Source organism: Ammospiza nelsoni, chromosome 6 (assembly GCF_027579445.1).
Source record: "Ammospiza nelsoni isolate bAmmNel1 chromosome 6, bAmmNel1.pri, whole genome shotgun sequence".
Taxonomy (NCBI): Eukaryota; Metazoa; Chordata; class Aves; order Passeriformes; family Passerellidae; genus Ammospiza; species Ammospiza nelsoni.
In genome coordinates this window covers 42,193,407-42,216,509 of record NC_080638.1, presented here as the reverse complement: position 1 = coordinate 42,216,509, position 23,103 = coordinate 42,193,407, and the positions used below count along the sequence as shown (strand labels likewise).

At 42.0% G+C, this 23,103-nt stretch overlaps 1 protein-coding gene across 1 annotated transcript in view; it reads right to left on the bottom strand.

The window, feature by feature from the left end:
• The window catches only part of GPATCH2L (G-patch domain containing 2 like), a 39,293-nt gene extending 18,927 nt beyond the window's left edge, over positions 1 to 20,366 (bottom strand). Inside the window, exons 1-9 of the mRNA XM_059473952.1 lie at positions 20,304 to 20,366; positions 19,541 to 19,685; positions 18,765 to 19,435; positions 12,472 to 12,536; positions 8,963 to 9,139; positions 8,507 to 8,586; positions 6,352 to 6,419; positions 5,494 to 5,533; positions 3,267 to 3,352 (exon numbers count right to left, since the gene is read on the bottom strand). Coding sequence (XP_059329935.1) covers positions 3,267 to 3,352; positions 5,494 to 5,533; positions 6,352 to 6,419; positions 8,507 to 8,586; positions 8,963 to 9,139; positions 12,472 to 12,536; positions 18,765 to 19,423 — 1,175 coding nt within the window. The 5' untranslated portion in view covers positions 19,424 to 19,435; positions 19,541 to 19,685; positions 20,304 to 20,366. The remainder of the gene's footprint in view (positions 1 to 3,266; positions 3,353 to 5,493; positions 5,534 to 6,351; positions 6,420 to 8,506; positions 8,587 to 8,962; positions 9,140 to 12,471; positions 12,537 to 18,764; positions 19,436 to 19,540; positions 19,686 to 20,303) is intronic.
• Positions 20,367 to 23,103: the final 2,737 nt, after the last annotated feature.

Sequence of the window (23,103 nt, the reverse complement as noted above, 5' to 3'; positions counted from 1 at the left end):
TCTAGATTTACAGTTAGTATTAACAGAGTATATGCAAAGCATTTCTTTATATGTGCTGTTCAAAGGTCTAATACAATTCTTCAAGTCTCCACCTTCAACATCTGCCTGCCATCCAAGGTCCACTTTTCCTATGACCTCCAGTGGGAACATTTAATTGCTTTTTTTCACTCATAATCCTATTTTCAAGGCTAGGCAAATAATAAATGGCATTAGGGACAATTTATCTTCTACCTTTCTCTCTTATTCTGCCTGCTATTCAAATTAAAGGGAACATCGGTTCTAGGCTCTTCTGAAACTCTTATCCTGCCTCAAAGGAATAGCATTCCATCAACCAACAACCTACAATATCTTCTCAGCTACAGAATATTGAATAACCAACATCTAATAAAATATTCAGCTTCAGCCTATACAAAATCCTCTTAAGTAGAAGAAGCTCAACAACAAAATTCTGCTCAGACCGCTCCTCCCAGAGAGGGAAACGAGCAGAGGGGAAAGAGGGAAGGATCCCTTGAGTTGCCTGTGTAAGTCTCTACTTGCTTGCTTTTAGCAGTCTGCATCATGAAGTCGAAACCTTAACAGACAAGACATGATTAGCAAACGTTTTGTGCTCTTAAAGGAGAGTAATTATAGGCATGTGAAAAAAGAAGAGATCCCTGAGGTACTCTTCCTTGCATGCCTCCCGAGAGGCAGCCGGGCCATTAAAAATTCCATGATGAAGAGGAAAAACAGTCTGGGAACAGCCAGGAGGCAATACAGCAAATTAATACACCAGCCATCCCTTGGGAAGACTGCAAGAAAGCAGAAAACTCTCCTTGCTTCACAAAATAAAATTATACCACTAATGATAACAGTCACCACACACACAAAACTGCTTCTAATGATGGGTGTGAAATTCCCAGTGCTGTGCGTACACTTTGAATGAAAGCTCTTCTCATCACAGACATAAATCAAGATAGGTAGTGTATGATTTATACTGCCTTTCAAATAAGACTTCCCAAGGAACCTTCCACATGGGCTTGTCAGTGTCAAGGAGGAGGTTCCTTCACAATCCACAGCTGCACTCAGTATTCTGGCCTTCAGCTCTGCTTAAAGAAAAATACTGGGTTACCAGTCTTCCAGATAAACTGCACCAAAATCTACTAGTGAGACAAAGAAAACAGCTCCATAGCAGAGAAAAGACTCCATTCTAAATATACTCCACTGGACACACTCTGTCATAGCAAAAACCAAGCAGTGAAAGGAGATTTTGCATGGCACAGCAGGCATCAGGTTGAAGAGACTGGATGGCCACAACATCAAGACCATTTCTTTTCCAATATGTTTCATATTATTTGAGAGAATTTGCTTCCCACACACACGCACATCCCATTCTAACAAGTTTCAGAGCAGAATTTCTCCAGGATGAGGTGTAAGCTGTTAGAAGCTTCCTGAAGAACAAACTACTGAAATTGATCCCAAACATGGCAAAAGCAGATGTTAACTGGGGCAATAGCTTACCAGAGCTTAGAGAGATCAGCTGAACCTCCTGTAAGAAAATGGACTACTAACATGTATGTTTGGCATGTAAAGCTAAAGAAGAACTACTATTAAGATGTTTCTCTGAAGGAACAATCTCCTTCTGTGCCCTTAGCAGCATCTTTACATAAAGTAAGTTCCTTGTACCAAAGCGTTCAATCCTTGCCACATACGTGGGGCCACAAAACACATTCATTCTTTTCACATTTCTTTCTCCTATAAAGGTTCTTGAGTACATCTCACACTAAAATAGGAACTACTTTCTCAAATTCCAGGCATTTAAAAACATGATTGCATCTGGGATGGCACAATTTCTCTGTCAACTCAGTAACAATTCATCAGTGATTATGTTTGTCAGGACACCAGCCATCTGTTCATTAAAGGAGGGAACCAAGCATATATATTAACGGGTTACCTAGGCTATACACTCAGAAAAACCTAGCAAACACAATCCCTCAAGGTTTAGAAATCCCTTAAAAAGAGCTTGGCTTTGGAAAGGGCCTTCACTGACCATCACAGAGGTAGAAATTTTGCCCAGTTTGAATTTGCAAGCAGGATTTGTCCAGCTCACCTTTCTGAAAGACAAACTTCTATAAAGCACCAATTAAAACACTGGAGACAAAAGAAAGGCTATCCTAGCTGAAAATTAAGAGACCATTCAATCTTCTTGCTTCCCAGGCAGAAAACATCCCCAGAGTGGGGCAAAAGCACAGAAAGGAATCAATTTGCTGATGCACAATCTTCTGAATTCCTTTCATTCTCATCCAGTTGAACATTTAAGAGCTGATTTCTTCCTCCCTCCCCTTTTCCAGCTTTAACATGCTGGCTACAGCAGCATGAGGTCATGGTGCGACATCGCAGAATTCCCTGCAGAAGCCAGTGGAAGAGAGGCTTTGCTGGGTGGGTGCCAAGCTTCTGTTCAGACACATACAACCTTAGTACATTTTTCATGCTCTATTTGCTAATTAACAAGGGAAAGAAAGCCATGAAGCTGAAAGTCCAGACATTTCTTTCAGATTGGGCCCCTGGTACAAGTACATAAGCAGAATTGTGTCCAAAGCAAGGCCTTCTCTACTTGCACAGGAAAAAGAGCTCAAGGGCACCTTACCTTTAGACAGTCACCTGCAGCACAAAACCAGGAGTCACCTCTAAGGCCAACACTTGAATTTAATTTAAGATTAGTCAGCAGAAGGTGCCTGAACAGTATATTAACCCAAACCATGCAGACTCAAATAATCTGGCCAAACCAGATCTAAATTTCAGCTATTGCTACAGAGAGGTATCAAGCTTTAGAGGTCACCTCAGGTGAGTTCTTAATCTGCTCAGAGGGTCTATTTTAGACACCTAAGATAGCAAAATGCTTCAGCATGTCACCTACACCAGTTTGTCAGCATTTTCCCTCTCATCTTGTTCCAATTTTAATAGTGGGCAATGATACTATGTCCATTTGTACCTATATAACAGACTTACAGCAACTCATTGCACATTTCAAAAGACATTGCAGTTATTTCTAAAGGAACAGTATGTTCTGCCTGTCTGTCATACACTGTTTCATATACTGTAAGCACTTGGTTCATTGAAATTCTCAAGTAAAGTGCATTGCTACATTTTGTGCTAAGTTTGGACCTGGACTTCCCAGGGAAAAGTGTATTAAGTTAAAGGTCCATTCCTGTTCAGATCACACAGTACTACCGAAGACGTCCAGGAGAGGGAAGTGAGACAACCCCAAGAAAGCAGAGTAAGGGAGTTACCTGGCAGTGCAGTGTGCTGGTGAGCATCTTCGGTGGGAAGCATCAGCAAGCACATCCAGAGAGTAGAGAGGAGATAATGGATTGAACTGGAAAGTCAAGAGATTTTATTTAAGCAAAGCATTAAAAGAAATAAGTGTCCAGATAAAGCTCCTCAGATCTGTTCTGTTCACAAAGTATAAGGAGACTTTCAGCTGTCCACATAGTAGAAGGAGACCTTTCTGGCACCTCAACAGGTAAGACTAGATGAGAACAGACTCACAGTTCAGACAAAAGGCTAGCACAAAGAGTGAAACAGCAAATCTCATAACCACCTTCTCACAACAGACAGCCTCAGCACACTCCTCTTCCAGCTTGCATTATTAAAAATGCTGGTTGATTAAGAGCATAAGTGCTCTATTGCTGCACACCGTGAGAAAAAAAATCTGCTTCTCTTTCAGACAGCCTCTTGTCTGCCTTCACATTGCAGAGAAAAAAGTCACTGTTATGAATTGTGCAAGCACAGAGCAGTTCCTGTATCCCCAGGGGTTGTGTGTATCACTGAAACAGACCTCTAGAAGACTCAGGTCCACCAGGTTAAGCTCACAATGAGCACCCAATTCATTCCATGGCAAGTGAGTTGCTTGTTCACTCTCCTCCAACCTCACAAGCTGTTTTTGTAAACTGCTTAAAACAAATTTTTGAAACAATGCATGGTCAGGCTACTCTAAGCTACTCCATTAGACATACACTAGACAAACCTTGAGGGCATCAAACCTGTGCAGGACAGCTTGTACAAAATGCAGTGGTCAGGATTTTTAATGGTCAGGACAGAAATGGAATAATCTGGTCAATCAATGCATGGAACAAACTTTACTCAACATGTAAACAGAAGCTTTAGACTGGTAGTCTCTCTGAGGTACCTGCTTTATATTTCCATTTATTATTTCCTCTTTATTTATAATTCACACCTCAAGCACAAAATTAATTTCCATCTGCTTTGAAAAGTGCTACACCAATCTCCAGAACAGTTTTCTTGTATTACTAGCATTACTGATGCATTTTTAATTAAGGAAAAAGGAACAATCCACACCTATAGCTGGACTCCCCATACAAGCTGTCTGCAACTTCAGAACTCAGTACTAGGCCTTTACCCCCCACCTTCCTGAGAAAGAAGATGAACCACAAAGCTGCTGCTAACAGGGAGCTCCTCCTGAAGTGGGACTGCTTGTTTACTGTCAGCAACACTGCAACTGCACAGCAGGGAGAATCACCAGGAACCCTCTGTTACTGGAATGGCTCATTCAAGTTCATTTAAGAAAAACAAAAGTTACTTTTGGTCATTTTAAAACTTATGTAGTTACTCTTATCTTTAGATAAGAGTATAATTACAACAATATGAAAGCAATCTGTAAAACGTTCTCACTAATGGAAAACATGCAATTGCACAAAGGTTTGAAAATTATTTCTTGCCATATATGCATTTTTAGTCACCTGAAAGGGAAAAAAATCAGTCCTACTGCTCACCAACCATAAAACAACTCATATAGGAATAGAAAGGAGTGTGCATGGCCAAGAGCACTGCTACAATATGACTGCTCAAATGGAAGAATGTTTTTTTTGCTCTTTGTTATCAAGAACCTGAGCTTTTATATCTTAAAAGTAAAAAAAAATCTCCTACCACTGAAGCTGAGAAAGACTTACTGGAGAATATCAAAGTGCACACACAAGAGTTTCAGTTACAAGAATGCCTATTTCTCTTGCTTATCACCTCTTACATTTTCCTGCTATTTAACTACATTTTACAGCTATTTAACTACAAAATTTAAGCTCACCATTTTTTCCCTTCTCTGTGGACGAGACTCTCAGGTAGAAGCCTGAGCCAAACAAGACAAAACAAAGCATTTAAAAAGAGAATAAGGTTCCAATTCTTATGGAATTTTGAGAGGCCTAAGCTCCTCCTGTCAAGAGGCATCTTCCCTCCCACTCACTGCCAGAAAGGATGGCAAACACTAACCTGAAACAGGGAGATAATTAAAAGTATAAACTGGGCCATTCAGTTTAAATAGTCAATACAACGCCCAGGAAATGGGTTGTGTTCAAAGTCCAAAAAGTTAACAAAATGAGAAGGGACAGGACTGCCTTACCTCAAGTACACAGGCCACAGTGTGTGAGAAATCAGAAGCCAGCACTGTGTCCTTCCTAGAGAGAAGGGAACCAAGAAAATAAAGGAAAAGCAGAGTGTCCTTACCTGGTTGCGGTCTCTCTTCCCCATGGATGGTAACCAAAAACTGGAAGGAGGCAGAGTTTCAAGGACAGGTGGGCACAATGCCAAGGAATGAACATGGAGGGGAAAAGGGATTTGGGAGGGTTTGGGATAAGAAAAGAAGGGGAAAGGAAGAACAAAGATGGAGAGAGAAGGAAAAAGATTAAACATCATCAGGAGTCATATTAAAAACAATGAATTTCATATCCAAGGAAGAAAATAAGGTATTAACAGCTGGTGAAGGCTGGACCCACTGCACTACAGTCAAGACGTGCCATCCTTACCTACCCATTCCCCAGAACAGCATTAGGGAGATGCTAAAGGATAAACACCAAGACTATTTCCACCGCTGACTACAATTTAAATGCACTAATTGTGGAAGGAGACATAACACCAAAGAAAGAAGAAGTAATTTCACAGCTGCCTTGTCAGCATCATTTCTGCAGTCTGGGTATGCACCCATAGTACAGCTCCACAAAGAAGCATTTAAAAAAATGAACACATGGGGCTCAGTCTTCTCTTAATGTCCAAAAGATCCGCAATTACTGCAATGGCACACTATAAGGGAGGATAAAAAAAAAAGCTGACTGTAAAAACGAGCATTTGAGTAGCATCCACACACTGGGGCAGCCTTATATAAACATATACATATAACAAAGGGGAAGTCAGCAATTACAAGTAAGAAAACAGAGCAACTATCAGTAGAATACTGTCTCCCATTCCACAGGTTATGCTTAATTGTCCACCCAGCTCTTCATGTTCTTCACCCCCTGAAAGGGAAGAGGATCCTGTAGCTCTTCTTCCCTTCCCAAAGTTCTATACAACAACAGTTAAGAGCCTTACTCTTTCTGGCGTGGATCACTAACAATGTGACTTAGCCTCTCGGTGCCCAGAGTGCTCATGGAGGTCTCCTGAAACACAAAGACAGGCAAAAGGTTGCAAACCCTCACACAGTGAGCAGAAAATAGCTTGCTGCTGCCAGCAAAAACAGATATTACTCCCCTGGGTCACATCCTTTCCTTACCAGCCCACTCTCAGCTAAACATGTTTACTCCTTCCTTTTAGAACTTCACCTGAGATGATTTAACTAATTAGAATAGCAGAAAATAATTCAATTTTATTTATGAGACTTGTTTTTTCATTTTTAGTGAAGATATTTGCTTGCAGAGAGGCACACCACAAACTGAACTAGAGCAAAGTATGCAGCAAAAGGATGCATGAGAGTGGGGGAGACGGCTGGGAAATGCTTCTTTCCATGTTACTGGGGTCAGTTGGGCTAGAAACAGGCTGAGATAGGACACTACAACATTCTATTAACAGTGGACATTCACCAACCAGCAATTAATAAATTAAGGAGTAAAAGCAGAATGCTTTTACCATTTCTGAAAACAGCAGTTCAGCAGCAGGACCTCCAGCAACGGAAGAAAGGCAGGTCCTAGGAGAAAGGACTTGCTGTGGGAGCTTGTTGCTTCCTGCAAGATGCTGCGCTGTGTATATGCTCGACGCTGGCATACACGTACATGCACAGCCTGAAGCACCAGCTGTTCACATCTGCATAGCAACTGCCTCCAAGAAAGAAGTATGCTTTTCAGCAAGGGGCTGAAGATGAGGGCAAAAGTCGTCCCCAGGTAAGGTTTGTTTGGCCAGGTATATAGGCAAAACACACTCAAAGTTTGGGGGCAGCTGTAGCAGCAGGGGTGAAAGATGGGCTATTTGCTACAGCAGGAAAATTATTAACTTAAAGTGCTATAATGTTTAAATTTACAGTTTATTACTGTGTAAATTACAAGCTGTACTTTTGGTAATTAGCAGCTCGCTGCCGGGGAGCTCTGAATGAAACTCATTATTTATGATTACAATTTCGAGAGAGATGGGGAAGGGGGAGCAGTGACCTCCATTGCAAATGACAAAGATCCCTTTAAGGTGATGAAGATGAATTAAACAAATAAATATTATCCTTCTCATTTGGATCATTAGAGGTGTGCCGCCAGGCCCAGTCACTTGCAGGTGGCCTCGGGAACCCTGCGTAAAGTCAGTTTCTTGCCAGCTGAGGATTCAGATTTTGAATGCCGGTTACAATTAAGCAAGGTGAGTGGAAGAAAGAAGGGGCAGACAAGGATCTTTCAAGTATGACTGAACAGAAGGCAGCTGTCGCACCCCTCTAGACTCCAGGCCCCCCTAACACACCTTGTTAGCAGACTACAGCAGCCAGCTCAGAACTTATGCCAATGTTCTCAAAAGCACAGAGCACACCACAATAAAAAGAAAAGCCAAACACAGCCAACACCTTCCTTTTCAGAACCATCTTTTATAACAAACAGCAGTGCTCAATATTCCATGATGCAGACCCAACCAGGTGTACCCCTCTCTTTTAGACAGACATCCGCAAAGTAGGCAGACATCTGCAAAGTATTGTTTGTTCTATTAGAAGAAGGACTGATATGTTGTTTGGTGTATGCCCTAGTATATTAAAACTACTCAACAGCTTTGGGCAGCTTTGTCTGCATTTACTGCATATACCTTTTTACTCTCCTCTCTTCCCACTAAAATGCAACTGCTGAAACCACCTTCCTTTGCTGCCATTCATATCAGTCTTCTTCCCTATATAAAATTTGGCCTTCCTTCACGTTTGAGGCACCTCTCTGCCCTTGTAGTCTCAGATGAGCATGCACAAGTCTCATACCATCATCATTTTCCCCTACATTCTGTCTAAATCTTCTTGATATTTATGCTCCCTGACATTTTTCTTCAGGCCTCCTCTCATACCGCTTTCAGTGTTGATCAGCTGCCTTTGCCACTCCAAATGTGCCTTAAAATCCACTTAGTCACTCAATCATATTCTGACAGTCAAAGCAGTTAAACAAATCAAACAACACATGAAACAAAAAATTTACAGGACCACATTCTGCAGAAAACAATTTACATAGTATCTTAGAATAGTACTTCAGGGCTGACCAGAATTTGAAATACAAAATGATCACCTTTCAAAAGGTCATACCTTGCCAACCAGCCTCCTCCGACCTTTACGGAGGCAACGGGCAGCAGCTCCTGGAAGGCGATTCAGGCGAGCATGAAATCCTGAAAACCAAATGCAGAAAAATTGAGCAATGAACATAGAAGATTCTTCCTGACAAAGCCACCAGGAAAACTCCTTAGTTCAGTAATCAAATCAGATCCTCTGTCTCTTGTTTTTCAGTTTTGAAGATGTAGATATGCCAATTTATTCACAAATCAAATAAAGTCCTTACATTTAAGAAAAGGAAGACTGCCAATGGGCAGCTGGTACAACTATTTCAGTAAACTCGCCAATTGTGCAGCTTTTTCTTAACTGGATTTAAAAAAAAAAAAAAAAAAAATCAGATCACCAATACCAGCTTAAATGCAACACCTACGAAAAGAATCTACTCTTGCCATCACATCACAAGTTCTCAAATACAATTCCTTTGGACCTCACCTCTCTGAGCTGGCTGTGAGGGCAAAAGGAAGGTGGAAACAGAGAGCTTGTCCAGGCCTGAGTCAATCCTCTCCACTTCAGATCGGTGATCCGCTCCCCACTTGGGAAGAAGGTTCGAGACAGTGAATCCTGGAACACACTCTCCTTCATAAAACCAATCACTTTGCTCATCATCTCCTAAAGAAACAGGATGGAATTAGCCACAAATAACATCAAGTGCCCTGGGACAGTTCCTCAAAATACTACGAGTAGGCATATCTGAATGTGAAACAGTTGAAGTCTCATTAAGAATTCATTCTTGGAGAGCCTTATATTTGTATTCTGCTTCAATGATCCTCAGTAACTACGGGGCCTCACTAAACACTTCAAACTATCCAACTCATCAGTCTCCAGAACTTCCCTATAGAACAAAGCCTCTTTATAGACCTGCCTAGGGCAGGTTTAGCACTCTGTACCAACTGCATCTCATCAACCTTAGTTCAATGTTGTGTGATGTCTTATGCAGAACTCTTTCTCTGAAGTAATTACTGCAACACTGGTAGAGGCCAATCATTTGGCGCATGCTATAGGCTGTCACAGGAGAAATTTCACAAGAGAAGACCAGGCTCACAGAGTAAGCAAAAGAAACATACTGATGAGAAAGACCCCTAGTCTCCTAAGACAGCAGCTAAGACAAAAACACGTAATTATCAGAAATGGTCACTCTGAGTGTAAGTACTAACCATGCTGTGAGTTGCTCTCAATCAACTTCTTAGAATCTCTAAGAACTACAAACCCTTTGGAAAACTAAGGCAGCAGCAACAGAAGTCATGACCGAAGTCTCCATGGAGCCGGGCTGCTGTAGTTAATGCCGTTGCAATCTAAAACTGAACTGCATCAGACACTGTTCATAGCAAATGTGGCCAGAAATTCCCTGAGACCAGTAGCACATGAGCAGCGTATGAAAAAAAAGCAGAAGGAGAGCAAAGAACCTGACACATGTAGCATTTCAGTGGCCCAACTCACAAATAGTCCCATGTAATTCCTATGTCCTTCATCTTGCCTTAAAAAGCTAACACACCTACCTTAGGGAAAATTCTCATTTGCCTACCACTAAGCCTCAACTCAAGCACCCCCACTAACTCTCCTCTCCTCACTGACTTACATTATTCCTGACCGAAGTCCATTACGCCTACTCACACATCTGGCTGGGAAAAAAAAAGTAAAAAAGAAAGAAAAAAAGAAAAAAAAGAATACAAGAAAGTAAAAAAAACTCATCCTAATAAGAATGCTGCAATCTTGCACATAACAGAAGAAGCAACACACAAAACCAACCCTGATCAGCAACAGGGAGGACAGCCAGAACACTTTATCCCAAAGATCTGACATTGTTTTTTCTGCCATGCACCAAGTTGACCTACCAGTTTTATCTTAAAGTATAAAAATCCCATCTCCACTTCACAGCAAATTAAAACTAAGTAATGTTGAATAGTTCTCCTAAGAGATCTTAATTTGTGCAAAACTACTCCTAGAAATTTGGGCATAGTGCCCTGTCTACCTCAAACCACTGTTTCCACAAGACAAACTTTAACCATCAGCATCATATGCTAATATTCAGTCATTTTTACTGTGAGAGATCCCAATGCATGTAACAAATATAAAACCAAAAAACCCACCTTACAATCAAATTATGAACTAGAATCATTCTCTGCTCATAGAAGTGCGCTGGTATGTGCAGTTGAAAAGATGATTTATTTAATTAGCAACAGCACAAATTTTACATGATGCAACTTCAAAATAAGGAGGGAAAAACCCTGCATTTATTTAAGAATGCTGCCAGATTAGGTTTCCCATTATTCAGCCTGTAATTGTGCTGGAAAACTATTTATAAGGTGATGATCTGTGACAAAAAAAATTTTGTGCTCTCTCCATCTTACTGACATGGAAAGCTGTTGGTTTTTTATTTACTTTATGACTAAGAATTGTTAAGAAAAAAAAGGAAAAGGAGATATTTTTTATTTAGTCTGAAAGTGCAACAATATTTTTAACTTTTTTAATGTAACTGTAATCTAAAACATCTTGGCCAGAAAGCTATCACAGTATCAACTCTTTGAACAGAGAGAGACCTGATGGCAAAGATGCCAAACCTCTTCTCTTACCTAGACAGGGAAGGCTGTAATTGGATTTTATTAATTCATCTAAGTCATATTTCTACATGTTCCTGTATATTGAGCACCCTACTTCCAGCAGCAGCCAAAAGTTAATGTCTACAACAGGGTACAAAATCAGGGCAAGTATATAGGGCAAGCATATAGACAAGTATATATATACACTATCCAGTCTCCATCAATCTTGTCTCAGGTGATGAAGTAAAACACTTCAGTCACCACTCTGCTTTGTCATCTAATATACAAGTGCTCACTAATTTCAGCTCCCCCTGAACAATTATCAACAAAAAGAGAGGGCAAAAGATTCTACTCTTCTCTTGCCTTTGAAGAACCAGAGTCTAGAAACAGTTATTTTTCAGCAACAGTTAAAGCTGGCATTTGAAATCCCTACTCTTAAGCAAAGTATTATACTCCCCTAAGAATACAGACTGGTCCTACAGCCTAAAATACCATCAGAAACCACATAAGCATGTTTGCTATCATTGTGTTGCTTCACACAGGTACCCGGGCCATTAACAAGCTAGTGGAAGCAGTATATCCTATTGAGCGACTGGTGCTACTTCCTTTAGCACTCATATATTCCCAGAGGAGACCTCATCCAAATCTTAGCTTGTGAAATGTGACAGAATCAGAGTGCACAGAATTGCAGGTCTCTAGGGTCACATTCCACGTGCTCCAAATGTAATAGTCCTCAATGCCAGTGCTTCTACTACAACCTATTTCACACTGCTGCCCTATCCCCCATCAACTGAACACTGTGCTGTGATTGATAAATAAAACCAGATTGCACTTCACACTCAAAATTCCTAAGATACTATTTCTACAACAGACATTGAAAATACAACATTCAACTAATGCCCACAAGAGCAAGGAAAGAACACATATTTAAAGAAATGAGAACTATCACATATCACCATCATCTTCTCAGCATAGTCTATTAGGTAACTTGTCAGCTTTAAGTAATTTTTTTTCCCATCTTCTCTTCCTGCCCATAGAAAAAACAACTAAGATTTCAGGCACTAATGGTATGTAGACAACCATTAAAACACCTACAGAAACAAATCATAAGCTGTGCTTTTTCATTATGAAGAGCTCTCAAATTCCTCTTGCATGTCTGTGCCTTTCCACAACAATAGCTTCTTATATTGCAAATATTATGGATCTGATACACAAAGTATTTCATCAGAGAAAGTGTAGTGTTAAGAAAATCAAACATTTGTAGCCCTCATCTCATTGGTTAACTTCTAGCTGCTCCCTGCCACTGGCTCTGTCTCCCTTCAACCATAGATCTTTCTTTGCACTTGTAAAGAAAGTAAGGAACTCCCTAGCAGCACATGAGGAAAATCACAGGACACCTGTTACCTTGGCGGCCTTCATCATTGGTAAAGAGGCCAGTATCACTGCTGCTGCAAACACTGCTGGTTTCACTGGAACAAAAACAGAGAAAAAAAACATGGTTACAGTTGCAACAGGCACAATACAAAAACCACTCTACTACATCTTACTAGCTTCTCCAAGACCAAAATGTTTTACATGTCTCACAAAAATTGAATTTCAGACACATGACTGGCTCTAGAACAGAACTGCATTCTTTCTGTTAAAACATATCAATGCTGCATCACTTGAAAAAGAGTAGAATCCTGTATCTAGTTTAGTTCTAAGTTATCAAGAAGTAATTAATAAAATGGCATTTGCCTCAGGTACTAGAATTAAGAACCTAACTATGGCATCATGTGGAATACTCACCAAGAAATTAAGTGCAGTTAAAAACACTGTCCTTGGGTCACTTAACTGAAAACCCTCCTAAGTTTTCTATTTCAGATTCCTTTTCCTCAAAAATGTTACACTATCACACAGCCTCCTCCCCCACCAACTTGTATTTTATGTGGAGTAAGAGCAGCTGCGACATTTACAAATCTCCAGCTAAATACCTTAGCACAGCATGACTTGATCCTGCTTGGATCAACCTTGATCAACACAACCTTGTCATAGCATTTTGCATTGCTTTGCATTTCCTGAAGCAGTTAGAGAAGATTTAATTCTTGAACAAAAGAATAGAGCTAGAAATTAAAATGTAGAAAGCTATTAATTGACTGCAAAGCTAGACAAATATTTGTAGCAGAAGTACCTGCTCATGTCAGAGCCAAGCATCTGAAAGCTTTAATGCTGACTGGAACTCATTCCTCGGACACTTCAGGCAGTACTTCCTCTGATTTAGCTGAGAGATACCAGGACAAGCAGAAACTACTTACTGCCTCCTCCCTGAGCACTAAAACCTTAGATGTGAACACCAGGTGTAAGTCAGCACTAGAATCAGTCTCCAATCAGGGAATGCTCTTTGAAAGTATCTCTGGATGCCACTCTTCCAGGGAAACTGGATCATACTAGAGATCATACCAGAAACCCCTGATTTACAAGGCTGAATAATGAGGGACCACAAAATACGTCACTCCAAAGAACTGCAGGCACAGAATAAAACTCTATTTTGAGAGCATATTGTTGGTCTTAGGAAACACACTCTAAAGTATAGTCAAGTCAACTCATCATGCTGGACATCTAAAATTCTGTATCTTCATCAATTTATAAAGGCCATTTATACTTAAAAGATGAACAATCTATACAGCATGCTCACCTTACAGCATGGAAGTTAATATCAAATTCCAAATTAATCCATTACAAAGCCAAGCCATGCATTCATCCTCCCACATATACACCACAGCAATTAAGGCCAAGGACTGAGAACCACGAATTAATTGTTTCATCCCAAGCTCTCCTACCACCTGACTGTATGACCCTGGGCCAATCCCTTAGAGTGCCTGCTTTCCCTTTTGATAGCTTGGATAAACAATCTTCACAAGCTGCAGATGTGAGGACCGAGTGACTGCTTCATAAGGTTTCTAGCATCCTCAGAGGAAAGGTGCCTGAGAAAGGAAAAAGCACTGACAAGCATCCAGGTCATATTAACTCTACTTTATAAGCATCGTGTTGCACTGAGAGCTCTTTAGTTCCTAACAGATAAGCATCACTGCCAGTGCTTTACACGAACAAACTTTTAGGGATTTCACCCTCTTCACTACCCCTTTTACACTGCAGGGCTGAACATGAACTAGACTCCTATGCAGGCCTTTCTGTAGGTCCAGTAAGTACTGATTAATGACCTCCACTTGCAAAGGAGGCTACTTACCTTAACCATGAAATAATGAATGCTATTGATCCGACAAGCTACTGCTATAGAGGGTTATTGATCACCCAATCTTTGGTTAAAATGGTCCTCATTTAGCAATTTCACTGTCGCAAACACCTGAAGCAAAGCATGCTTATAATTAAATAGTTTGGGGGAGTTAAACTGAGAGGTGATGGACAGAGATCTCAGGTTTCCCCCATTTATTCTTTTGCCTGAGCTATTGTTTGTGTCAGGAGGGATATTGATTTTCTATAAAAATAAGAAAACAAGAGGCACCGAGGGGCTGCAGAAGGTCAGGCTGGGCTGGAAAAGGAGGGGAAGCGGAACACTCTGTCTTTGTCACTTGCCTTCCAAGATAGGAATTTTTTTTTTTTTTTTTTTTTTTTTATGGAGAGACTGGCCTCCAATTCATCAGCTTAGCCAGACTCATGAATGCAACTGCAGACTGTCATCAAAGCAGCTCCCTTCCAAAGGGTAAAGCAATATAACTGCACATTCAGGATGAGCAATGGTCACATTCTCAGGCCAGAACATTGTACTGGTTTTGGCTGGCACAGAGTTAAATTTTTCTCATAGCAGCACTTTGGTTCTATGTTTTGGATTTGTGATCAGTGTTGATAACACAGGGATGTTTTAGTTATTGCTGAGCAGTGCTTACACAGTGCCAAGGCTTTCTCACACTGCCCTGCCAGTGAGCAGACTGGGAGTGCACAAGAAGCTGGGAGGTACACAGGCTGGACAACTGACCCTGGCTGACCACACTGATATCCTACATCATCTAATGTCATGCTTAGCAATAAAAGCTGGGAAAAAGAAGAATGAAGCCAGGGACATTTGGAGTTGTGGTGTTTGTCTTCCCAAATAATGTTACAAATGATGGAGTTCTGCATTCTTGGAGATGGCTGAACACCTGCCTGCTGATAGGAAATAGTGAATTCCTTCTTTTGCTTTGCTTGCACACTGTAGCTTTTGCTTTAAGTAATAAATCAACTTTACCTAAAGCTGAAGAGTTTTTTCACTTTTAGTCTTCCATTTTTCTCCCTCATCCCTGTAGGGGAGTGAGCAGGTGGCTTTATGGAGCTGAGCTGCCTATCCAGGTTAAACCACAACCAATACATCAGCATTAAGCCAGTGAAATCTCACAGCATTGGTGGGTCAGTAGAATCCCAAGTTGAAAAAGTCACTTGAAAAAGTCACAGAGTTTTGGTTCTTGAAAACAGATGAGACCAACTGCATACTTTTTCCCAAGTAAACACACTACTCAAAGTGATTTTTAGACAGCTCTTGTACTATGGTTTGTTCTGCCCTCAAACCAAACCCAGAACATTCTGGAAGCACTCAGTTTAGATCAAAAAGAGAAAAAACTTCAGCACTCAATATATAATTTGCCTTTCTTTTATTATGGCTGCAGGGAATCTCAAAACATTTAGGGACAGAAAGGCATATTACTTCTAACAGTCTTAGCAGCTAATTGTCACCTTTACACAAATGACTGCTTAAACTAAAACTTGTTTCCTTTGTTGTTTCCACAGTTATTTATAGATTAGGCATTGGGTAACGTCATTACCCAATTCAGAACCACCATAATTTCCTTACTGTGTTCCTGCACATCCATCCTTCTCTGAATTTATGTTCATCTCTTGCTGTGTTTGGCAAAAGATTTCATTATATGTACACTTGGATCACAATACTGCAGCTCATCTTCCTCCAGGAAAGGACTGGGCATAGTCCTACAAGCAGACTAGAAAAAAACCCTTTTCCTTGTTAAGAACCCATATCCAAGACTTTTTCAGCAAATGGGAGTTCATCAACTGAATAAACAGGTATTTGACCTGACTTAGGATAGAAAGCCTTGTAGAAAGCAGAGAAAATACAGGATATTTCAGCATTTACAGATTCATTCCTAAACCAAAAAATTGTCAGTGTAGGGGAGGAAAAATGAGATTAAAAAAACACCCATTCTGAATACAGAACTTAGTTTGCCTGAAAACCCACTTAGTTTTGTCACATTACATATTGTTAGAGGAGTGAACAGTAGTGGAACCAGTTCAGTATGAAAGTTTTGTAAATCACCAGATCACCACAGATTGCTTACAAGTCCCACAAGCAGCATCAGTCACCTTTCATCCCATCAGCTTGTGATGACAACCACACCATTTGCTCTCCCAGGCATCCAATTTTCTTCTCCTTTCCTCAGGATATGCCCTTGTCATACATCTGTGAAAAGTACTTCCCTTACTGTACCAGAAAAAACAGCTAGAGCACAGTGGGAGTGAGGCAGACACAGCCAGTTTCACAGCAAAGGGCTACATTTAGAGCAGCAGAGACCAAAGCATGATCCTTCACTGCTGTGAGGGATACTCTGCAGTGAAGAGGGCTGTATATATTACTCCCTCCAACTGTGGCCCTCCCTAGTGAGTCACAGCACAGATCACACATGTGGTGTTGGAGAGGTTAAATATTCCAAGCACTAGCTTTCCAGAGAGAATCCCAAGGATTTGGCAGCAGATGGTAAGTGTCATTTGATGCATATACTTGCACAATAATTAGTCTGAGAGCAAGGGACAACTGAGACAGAACAAAGCCATCTCCCAGCATGGTCCTCAAGTAACAGTCTGGACATAGCTGACATAGCTCTTTATTTACTCTTTCCAAGGCTGGCACAAATAAAGGCTGGATGAAAGCCTGCTGGTTTAAGTTCAAGTCTGACATGATGGAACAGACTCTGACTGGTGTTTAAAAAATCAACTCAAGGAACACTGTCCATCACTGCCACATCTAGTAAGGGTATCTCTCAGTCCATCACCACTGACATGCACTATTCAGGAGCTACTTAGCACACTTCTTTTCCTGGACTACTAGCAAACAGCTCTAAGAAGATAAAACTACTCTAACAACTAGCAACAAAAGGTTTACATCCACAAGTTTCTTGTAAAACCCCATCTCACACCCACTTTTTAGGAACAACAGCCACTCTTAAAAGAAAAAAGTGACCACTCTGCAAGAGCGATATGCTACAAATCACAGTAAAAATGCAATAGTGGTTCCCAGACCACAGTGAGGACTTACTATAACCTAAGATTTTCACAGGGTCCCAGAAAACAGCACTGAGAAGTCTGCAATTCCAGCTATTATCCACAAAGCCATAATAATGAAGTGCCATCTATCCACTCTGACAAACTGCAGGAGCTAGACTGTCACAACACTTAATTGAACCTCAACATATGAACAATCATACTGTATCAAAGAGTTAGACTTTCCAAATCCACTCTTCTCTGATAGCGACTACTACAGTGCTTGAGAAAAGAACATGACAACATGACAAACACAGACTTCTCTGTACGTTCCTGTAGCTTTTAGAAGTCAGCAGCTTAAGGACTTCCTGAGTGGCATCTTTCATCTGGGCTGTAATGTTTAACAGCCCCTGATATGCCTAATGCTCCACATCTCCCTTTTGAACGTATTTAAATTTTGACCTCTAAAATGTCCTGCAGTAGAGCGTTCCAGACCTCATGTTTCATGAAAAAGAATGCTTTTTGTTTGTTTTAAATGTCTCCTCAATGTCTGCTGTTCTTACACAATGATAATTAGAAAATCAGTGATCACATGTGCTTTTTGTATGCCATTCATTAAGAAATTTCCTCCATTTAATTCTCAGCAGCTGCCTCTTTTCTAACCTGAAAAATCTCTTCTGACAGAAGCAGTTTTATGATCCTAAACCTTAGACAGAGAGCATAAAAGTCACAGTTGGAGAAAAAAATTCCCAAGGGCAACACAAATTTAGACCACGACATTTACATGATTTATTTTAATCCCTTGTATGTGATTCTGCCACAAATTCATCAAAGTTCTCCAAAACTGGACACCAAGACATCAGACTCCACTGATGCACAGTGTTTAACCTGTAAGTAACATAAGTTGCCCTCAACTTCTTCATCCTCTCACCACATTCTCCCCATAGCTAGGCTTTAACAATCAGATCAAGAGCAGAAATGTAGAACTGCAAGGAAGGTTAGACTGAGGTTCACACAGCACCTGCACAGAGGGCCAGCAGTAATGATGGGAGATCTGATCTGTAATCTACCACTACTTAAATGCTGAAAATAAGAAACTGAGATCAGCTCGTACCAATCATGCAACACAAGTGCCATTTGGGGGTTTACTCCCAGAACCACTGGCCACAAGCACGTTGCAAGGCCACTGACATTTCAGAGGACTCTTTGTGTAACAGGAGCCAGAAACCTATCAGCTTGCCAACTTCTCAAGGAAGCATTCTGGGTCATCATACAATACTGACAGGAAAGACTCTGAACAAATCTACATTTTAGAAGCAGCTGAGATATTTCTCATCCTCACAAAAAGAGCAGCATTGATTAATTTTAAGAACTTCAAAAAGCAAGGCACAGCATTTACAAGCAGCTGCAAGCAAGGCAGCCATCTGACTAGCACAGGGAAGAAACTGAGATCTCACCATTCCGACATGTTTTCATCTGAACCCTGTTTCTGATCATCGGCTTCACACTCCATCCGCTCCTTCCTTCCCCCGTTGCTGAGAAAGGGCCTGTTCTCTCCTGACTCGCAAAGGCCATGACTGGATGATGTCCAAGGGGCATTCTCTTTCCAGCGTGAAAGACGCTGTTTCTTGGCAGACTTGAACCTGCAGCCCCTCTCATAGTTCCACTCTGACACCCTGAGCTTTTGCTGAAGACTGGCAGCTACCTCTGATGTCACACGTTTGACTTTCCGTCGGCGCCTGAGAGGTCGGCAGGGCGCATTCTCTGTAAAGGAGTCTGACTCATGCCACAAGTGCTGCTTGCTCCTCAGGGTGGCACTAAGAGCTGGATGCCGTTTGACCACTGCCATGTCATCAGAGTCACTGAAATTAGCTGTCAGCACCTCACGGCAATCCTTGACAGCTTCGTCCAAGCTCGACTCTGAGGCCTCGCTGTAGCAGCAGGCATGTTCTGCCTGATGTGTGAAGTCTGACCGTCGCTTACGACCCCTTCTCTTGCGAAGCTGACGCCGCTGCTGCCGTGGGCTTAGCGCCATCTCTTCCCATAGCTCATCCAGTTTGTTCTGCTCTGAAGTCTGCTCTAAAGCGGAGGCCAAATCATGCACCAGTTCATCCATTGGCAATGCCTACTAAAAATTACAATAATTAGCACCAAAGATAAATACTGTTACCAACACATCTCTGGACTGTAGTATGCTATACCCTTTGTAACATTAAAGGAGTTGGACACTTACTTCGAAGTTACCTGGGAGGACCCAATGCAGGACAACTGCCACTTCTTGGCAGGGTTAAATCCTTTCTGCAAGGATTAAATCCCTCTTCTAGTCATGGTGGCACAGATGTCTCTCTACTGCAGCAGTTGGGTTGAGTGCTCTGTATCTGAAAAGGCCTTAAGGTTCATCTTTTGTGTTGAAGCAGCATGCTTAATTACACATCCCAAAGGGTAAGGAAGCCGGCAACTAGTTTTTGCTACCGGCATCAGTAAAGCAACAGAGAAGGATCAGCCTGCTTGACAAACAGATTGAGTCTTCCAAAAAGTACACAAGCAGCAAAGCTGGGAGTAAAACACGTAGTTTGCAAGCCAGCACCACTTCAGCTGTAAAGCAAGGCGCACGGGACGCTGGGCTCCTTAGAACAGGGTGTATGAGACCAAGCCCCAACTCCTACTGCCAGAAAATACCACCCCTACACCTCAGGGCTGTCAGCGTGCCAATCCTAAAGTCCTGGCCAAATCCTTCATCTCACAACACCCCTCTCCCTATGCATTCTCTTCCCACCGGGCTCAGAAACACCCGCACCTCCAGCCCGGTGAACTACCCACTGCCGCAGGCCGCCTCCCTTATTCCTCAGCGACCCGGCCGCACTGGCTCCCTTCTCTACGGAGACGCCGCTGCTTCTGCCCGATACTCCCCAGCTTCACCGGGAAAGGCCGGGAAAACTGCCCCCACCGCCCTGGACGCGCAGCCTCCTGCCGGACCTGCCCGCGACCCCGCTCACCGGCCAGTGCCCCGCTCCGCCAGCCCCTCGTCAGCGCCGCTTCCGGCCTCCCCGGGCCACTTCCTCCGCCCGCCCCGCCCGCGGGCGGGGCCGCCGCCGAGCCCGGACGGCCCGGCCGGGCCAGCGCCGCCCCGCCGCCCGGCCCGCCCCCGAGCGCGGCCCGCTGCCGGCGTCCGTGCTCCTCTGTGCGCTGACGCCTGGCTGGTGCCGCCCGTGGAGCCATTGCAGAGCCGTCACCTGCCAGCGGGCGCCCTTGCCTATACGTAACCTTTAGCTGCTTGGTTATCGTATTTTATTTGTAATGGACAGTAAATAAACTTGGTACTCAAACACCTCCGTTTCGTTGCTGCCACGCTAGTTGTGTGCATCCTAAATTAAACTTCACAGTGCTGCTCCCCTCTCCTTAAGGCTTGCATCTCTTTTCCCATCGTGCCAGCTTACACATCACCAGCAGCCATCAGAATAAAGCTAGGTGTGAACCTGCCACCATCCAGTTTTGAATAACATTCCGTTTATTTCTCAGCTTTCATGATGCTTCTTCAGCGGTTTGGAGTGGATTTTTTTTCATCGTCGTTTTGTTTTGGTTTATTTTCGGGAATTTTTTTTCTGGATTTTTTTGTTTGGGTGGTTTTTGGAGTTTGTTGGTTTTGTTTGTTTGTTTGTTTGTTTGGGGGTTTTGTTCGTTTGTTTTTGTTTGGTTTTGGATGGAGGTTGAGAGTGGGGTTTTGTTTGGTTTTGGTTTTTCTGATTGGTTTTGGGGTTTTTTTCCCCAGAAGGGTGTTTGGGGTTTTCTTAACTGACATAGCTGCACTCACATTCAAGCCAATACTGGCTCGTTTTTCATGTAATGTTTTACAGTGCAGCATATTGAAAGTTTTGCCAGAGTCCATATCTATATTATGTTTGAGTTATTCTCTTCACTAATTTTGTAAATTAAATCAAAATAAAGTAATCAGATTTATTTAGATGTGATTTATTCTCTGGAAATATATACTACTGCCTATTGCTCACAGATCTCTTTATCTTTTGTATTCTTACTTTCCCCCCCTTTTCTGTTTATTCCATCACGTTGCCAGGAACAGAAGTTATTCTGAAAGGGTGATATTTGCCAAGACCACTGCTGCCTACTCCCACCACAAAAGACTGGTGCTGTGTTTGTTCTTCCTCAGTCCTCTGGCACCCTCCCTAGTTTGTCAAGATACTTCAAAAATAACTGAATCCTTGAGTTTGCCATTGATTCCTACACCCCAATAGGACAAGCTTCATTTAGCTTTGCTGAACTTTCTTCCTGATGTTTATCTAACCAGTCCTTCGTGCCAGTCTGAGCTGCCATGTTAACATTTTCATTTCCTTGTAGTTCTCTATTATTTCCTTGGAAAATAAATATAAAAAAAAAGAAAAGCAGCCAATAGGTAGATTTTGTTTTATCCCATTTCCAATAGCTGACTTGATTAAAGTTACTTTATGTGCACAAACTTGCCTGTAAAATTGTGTCCTTTTGGTTTTTTAACCCTTTCTGGGGCAGTAACTCACCTTACTTGTTAGCAGCATTTTGTTTTCCTGGCCAGTTTCCTATTTCCAATACAGGGGTTTTCTTTTTACTCTCAGATCTGAGAGAAAATCCCTCCTAAAATCTAATCCTGTTTCACCGCTGCAATCCTTTTTCATGCTTCAGGATATAAAACAGCTACAAAATGTCTGGGTTAGAGAGAAACTCCCCTGATGGGAAGGTTATTCTGTAAACATCACTTCAGAGCTTCTTACCCCTTCATTTCAAGCACTCAATACTGGCTGCTGTTCCAGGCAGGATGACAAACCAGACAAACAATTGTGTACAAGAAATCCTGTATTCAGATGTCCTGGGGAGATGGCAGCAGATGCCCATTCTAATTTCTCTTATTTTCCCCTCATTTCCCAACTAGTTCTCTGTTCTCTGTAGGTCAACAAAATGTTTTTCAACTGGTATAAATTTTAATTCACTTGTCCATTATTTTTTTCCACATTCAACACTCAAACCCAAATTTCTGCAGATATTGCCAGCATTTGGCCTGAGTAAAGACAACATACTGGCACATGGGGTCGGTTTTCTTTGAGAGAGATAGGGCAAAAGCAAGAGACAGGATGAAAAAGCTCTTGCAATTGCAAGGGTCCCAAGAACTAAATGGGTACCACAAAGGAGCACTGATGTGGAAAAAAATTTGGAATAGAAGTTCAAGAAATTTAATGAGGATTATAATTTGGAATAGGAGTTCAAGAAATATAATGAGGCAGTTGGGATAATCTGGTTTTGAGCAGTTTATGGTATTTTTGTGCGATCTTACAAGATTCACCCTGACATAGGTCAGCAAAAGTTAATTTTGAATCCTTGTCTGCATTGAACTTCATCCCACATCCCTGGCAAATTGTTTACTCTCTGTGCACTTTGTAAGTTGCTTGAATGGGAACTGTCCCAACTTGTCAGCACTAGTTTTGCTCATTAAATGCTCCAGGGATACAAAATGTTCAGCACTCTTACCCCACATGGATCCATCACTGGGCTTTGTAAGGGTGGGTTTTTTTCCTGCTCAGAGACTGCCGTCACCTGTGCTGAACTGCTGCTGGGCCTGGAGGCAGGAGAGGGTGTGTTAGTGGTGAGGGACATTTCTGAGGCAAGCAGGAGAGGAAGCTTGGCTGGATGCTCTCTGCTTGTCATGGCAGCACCTTGGCCCAGCTCCCTCCTTGCTGGGCAGCAGGAGCCGTTCAGCCCAGTAGGATGGGGAGAGCAGCAGGGTCATTGCTCTACCCCAGCAAATGCTCTGCC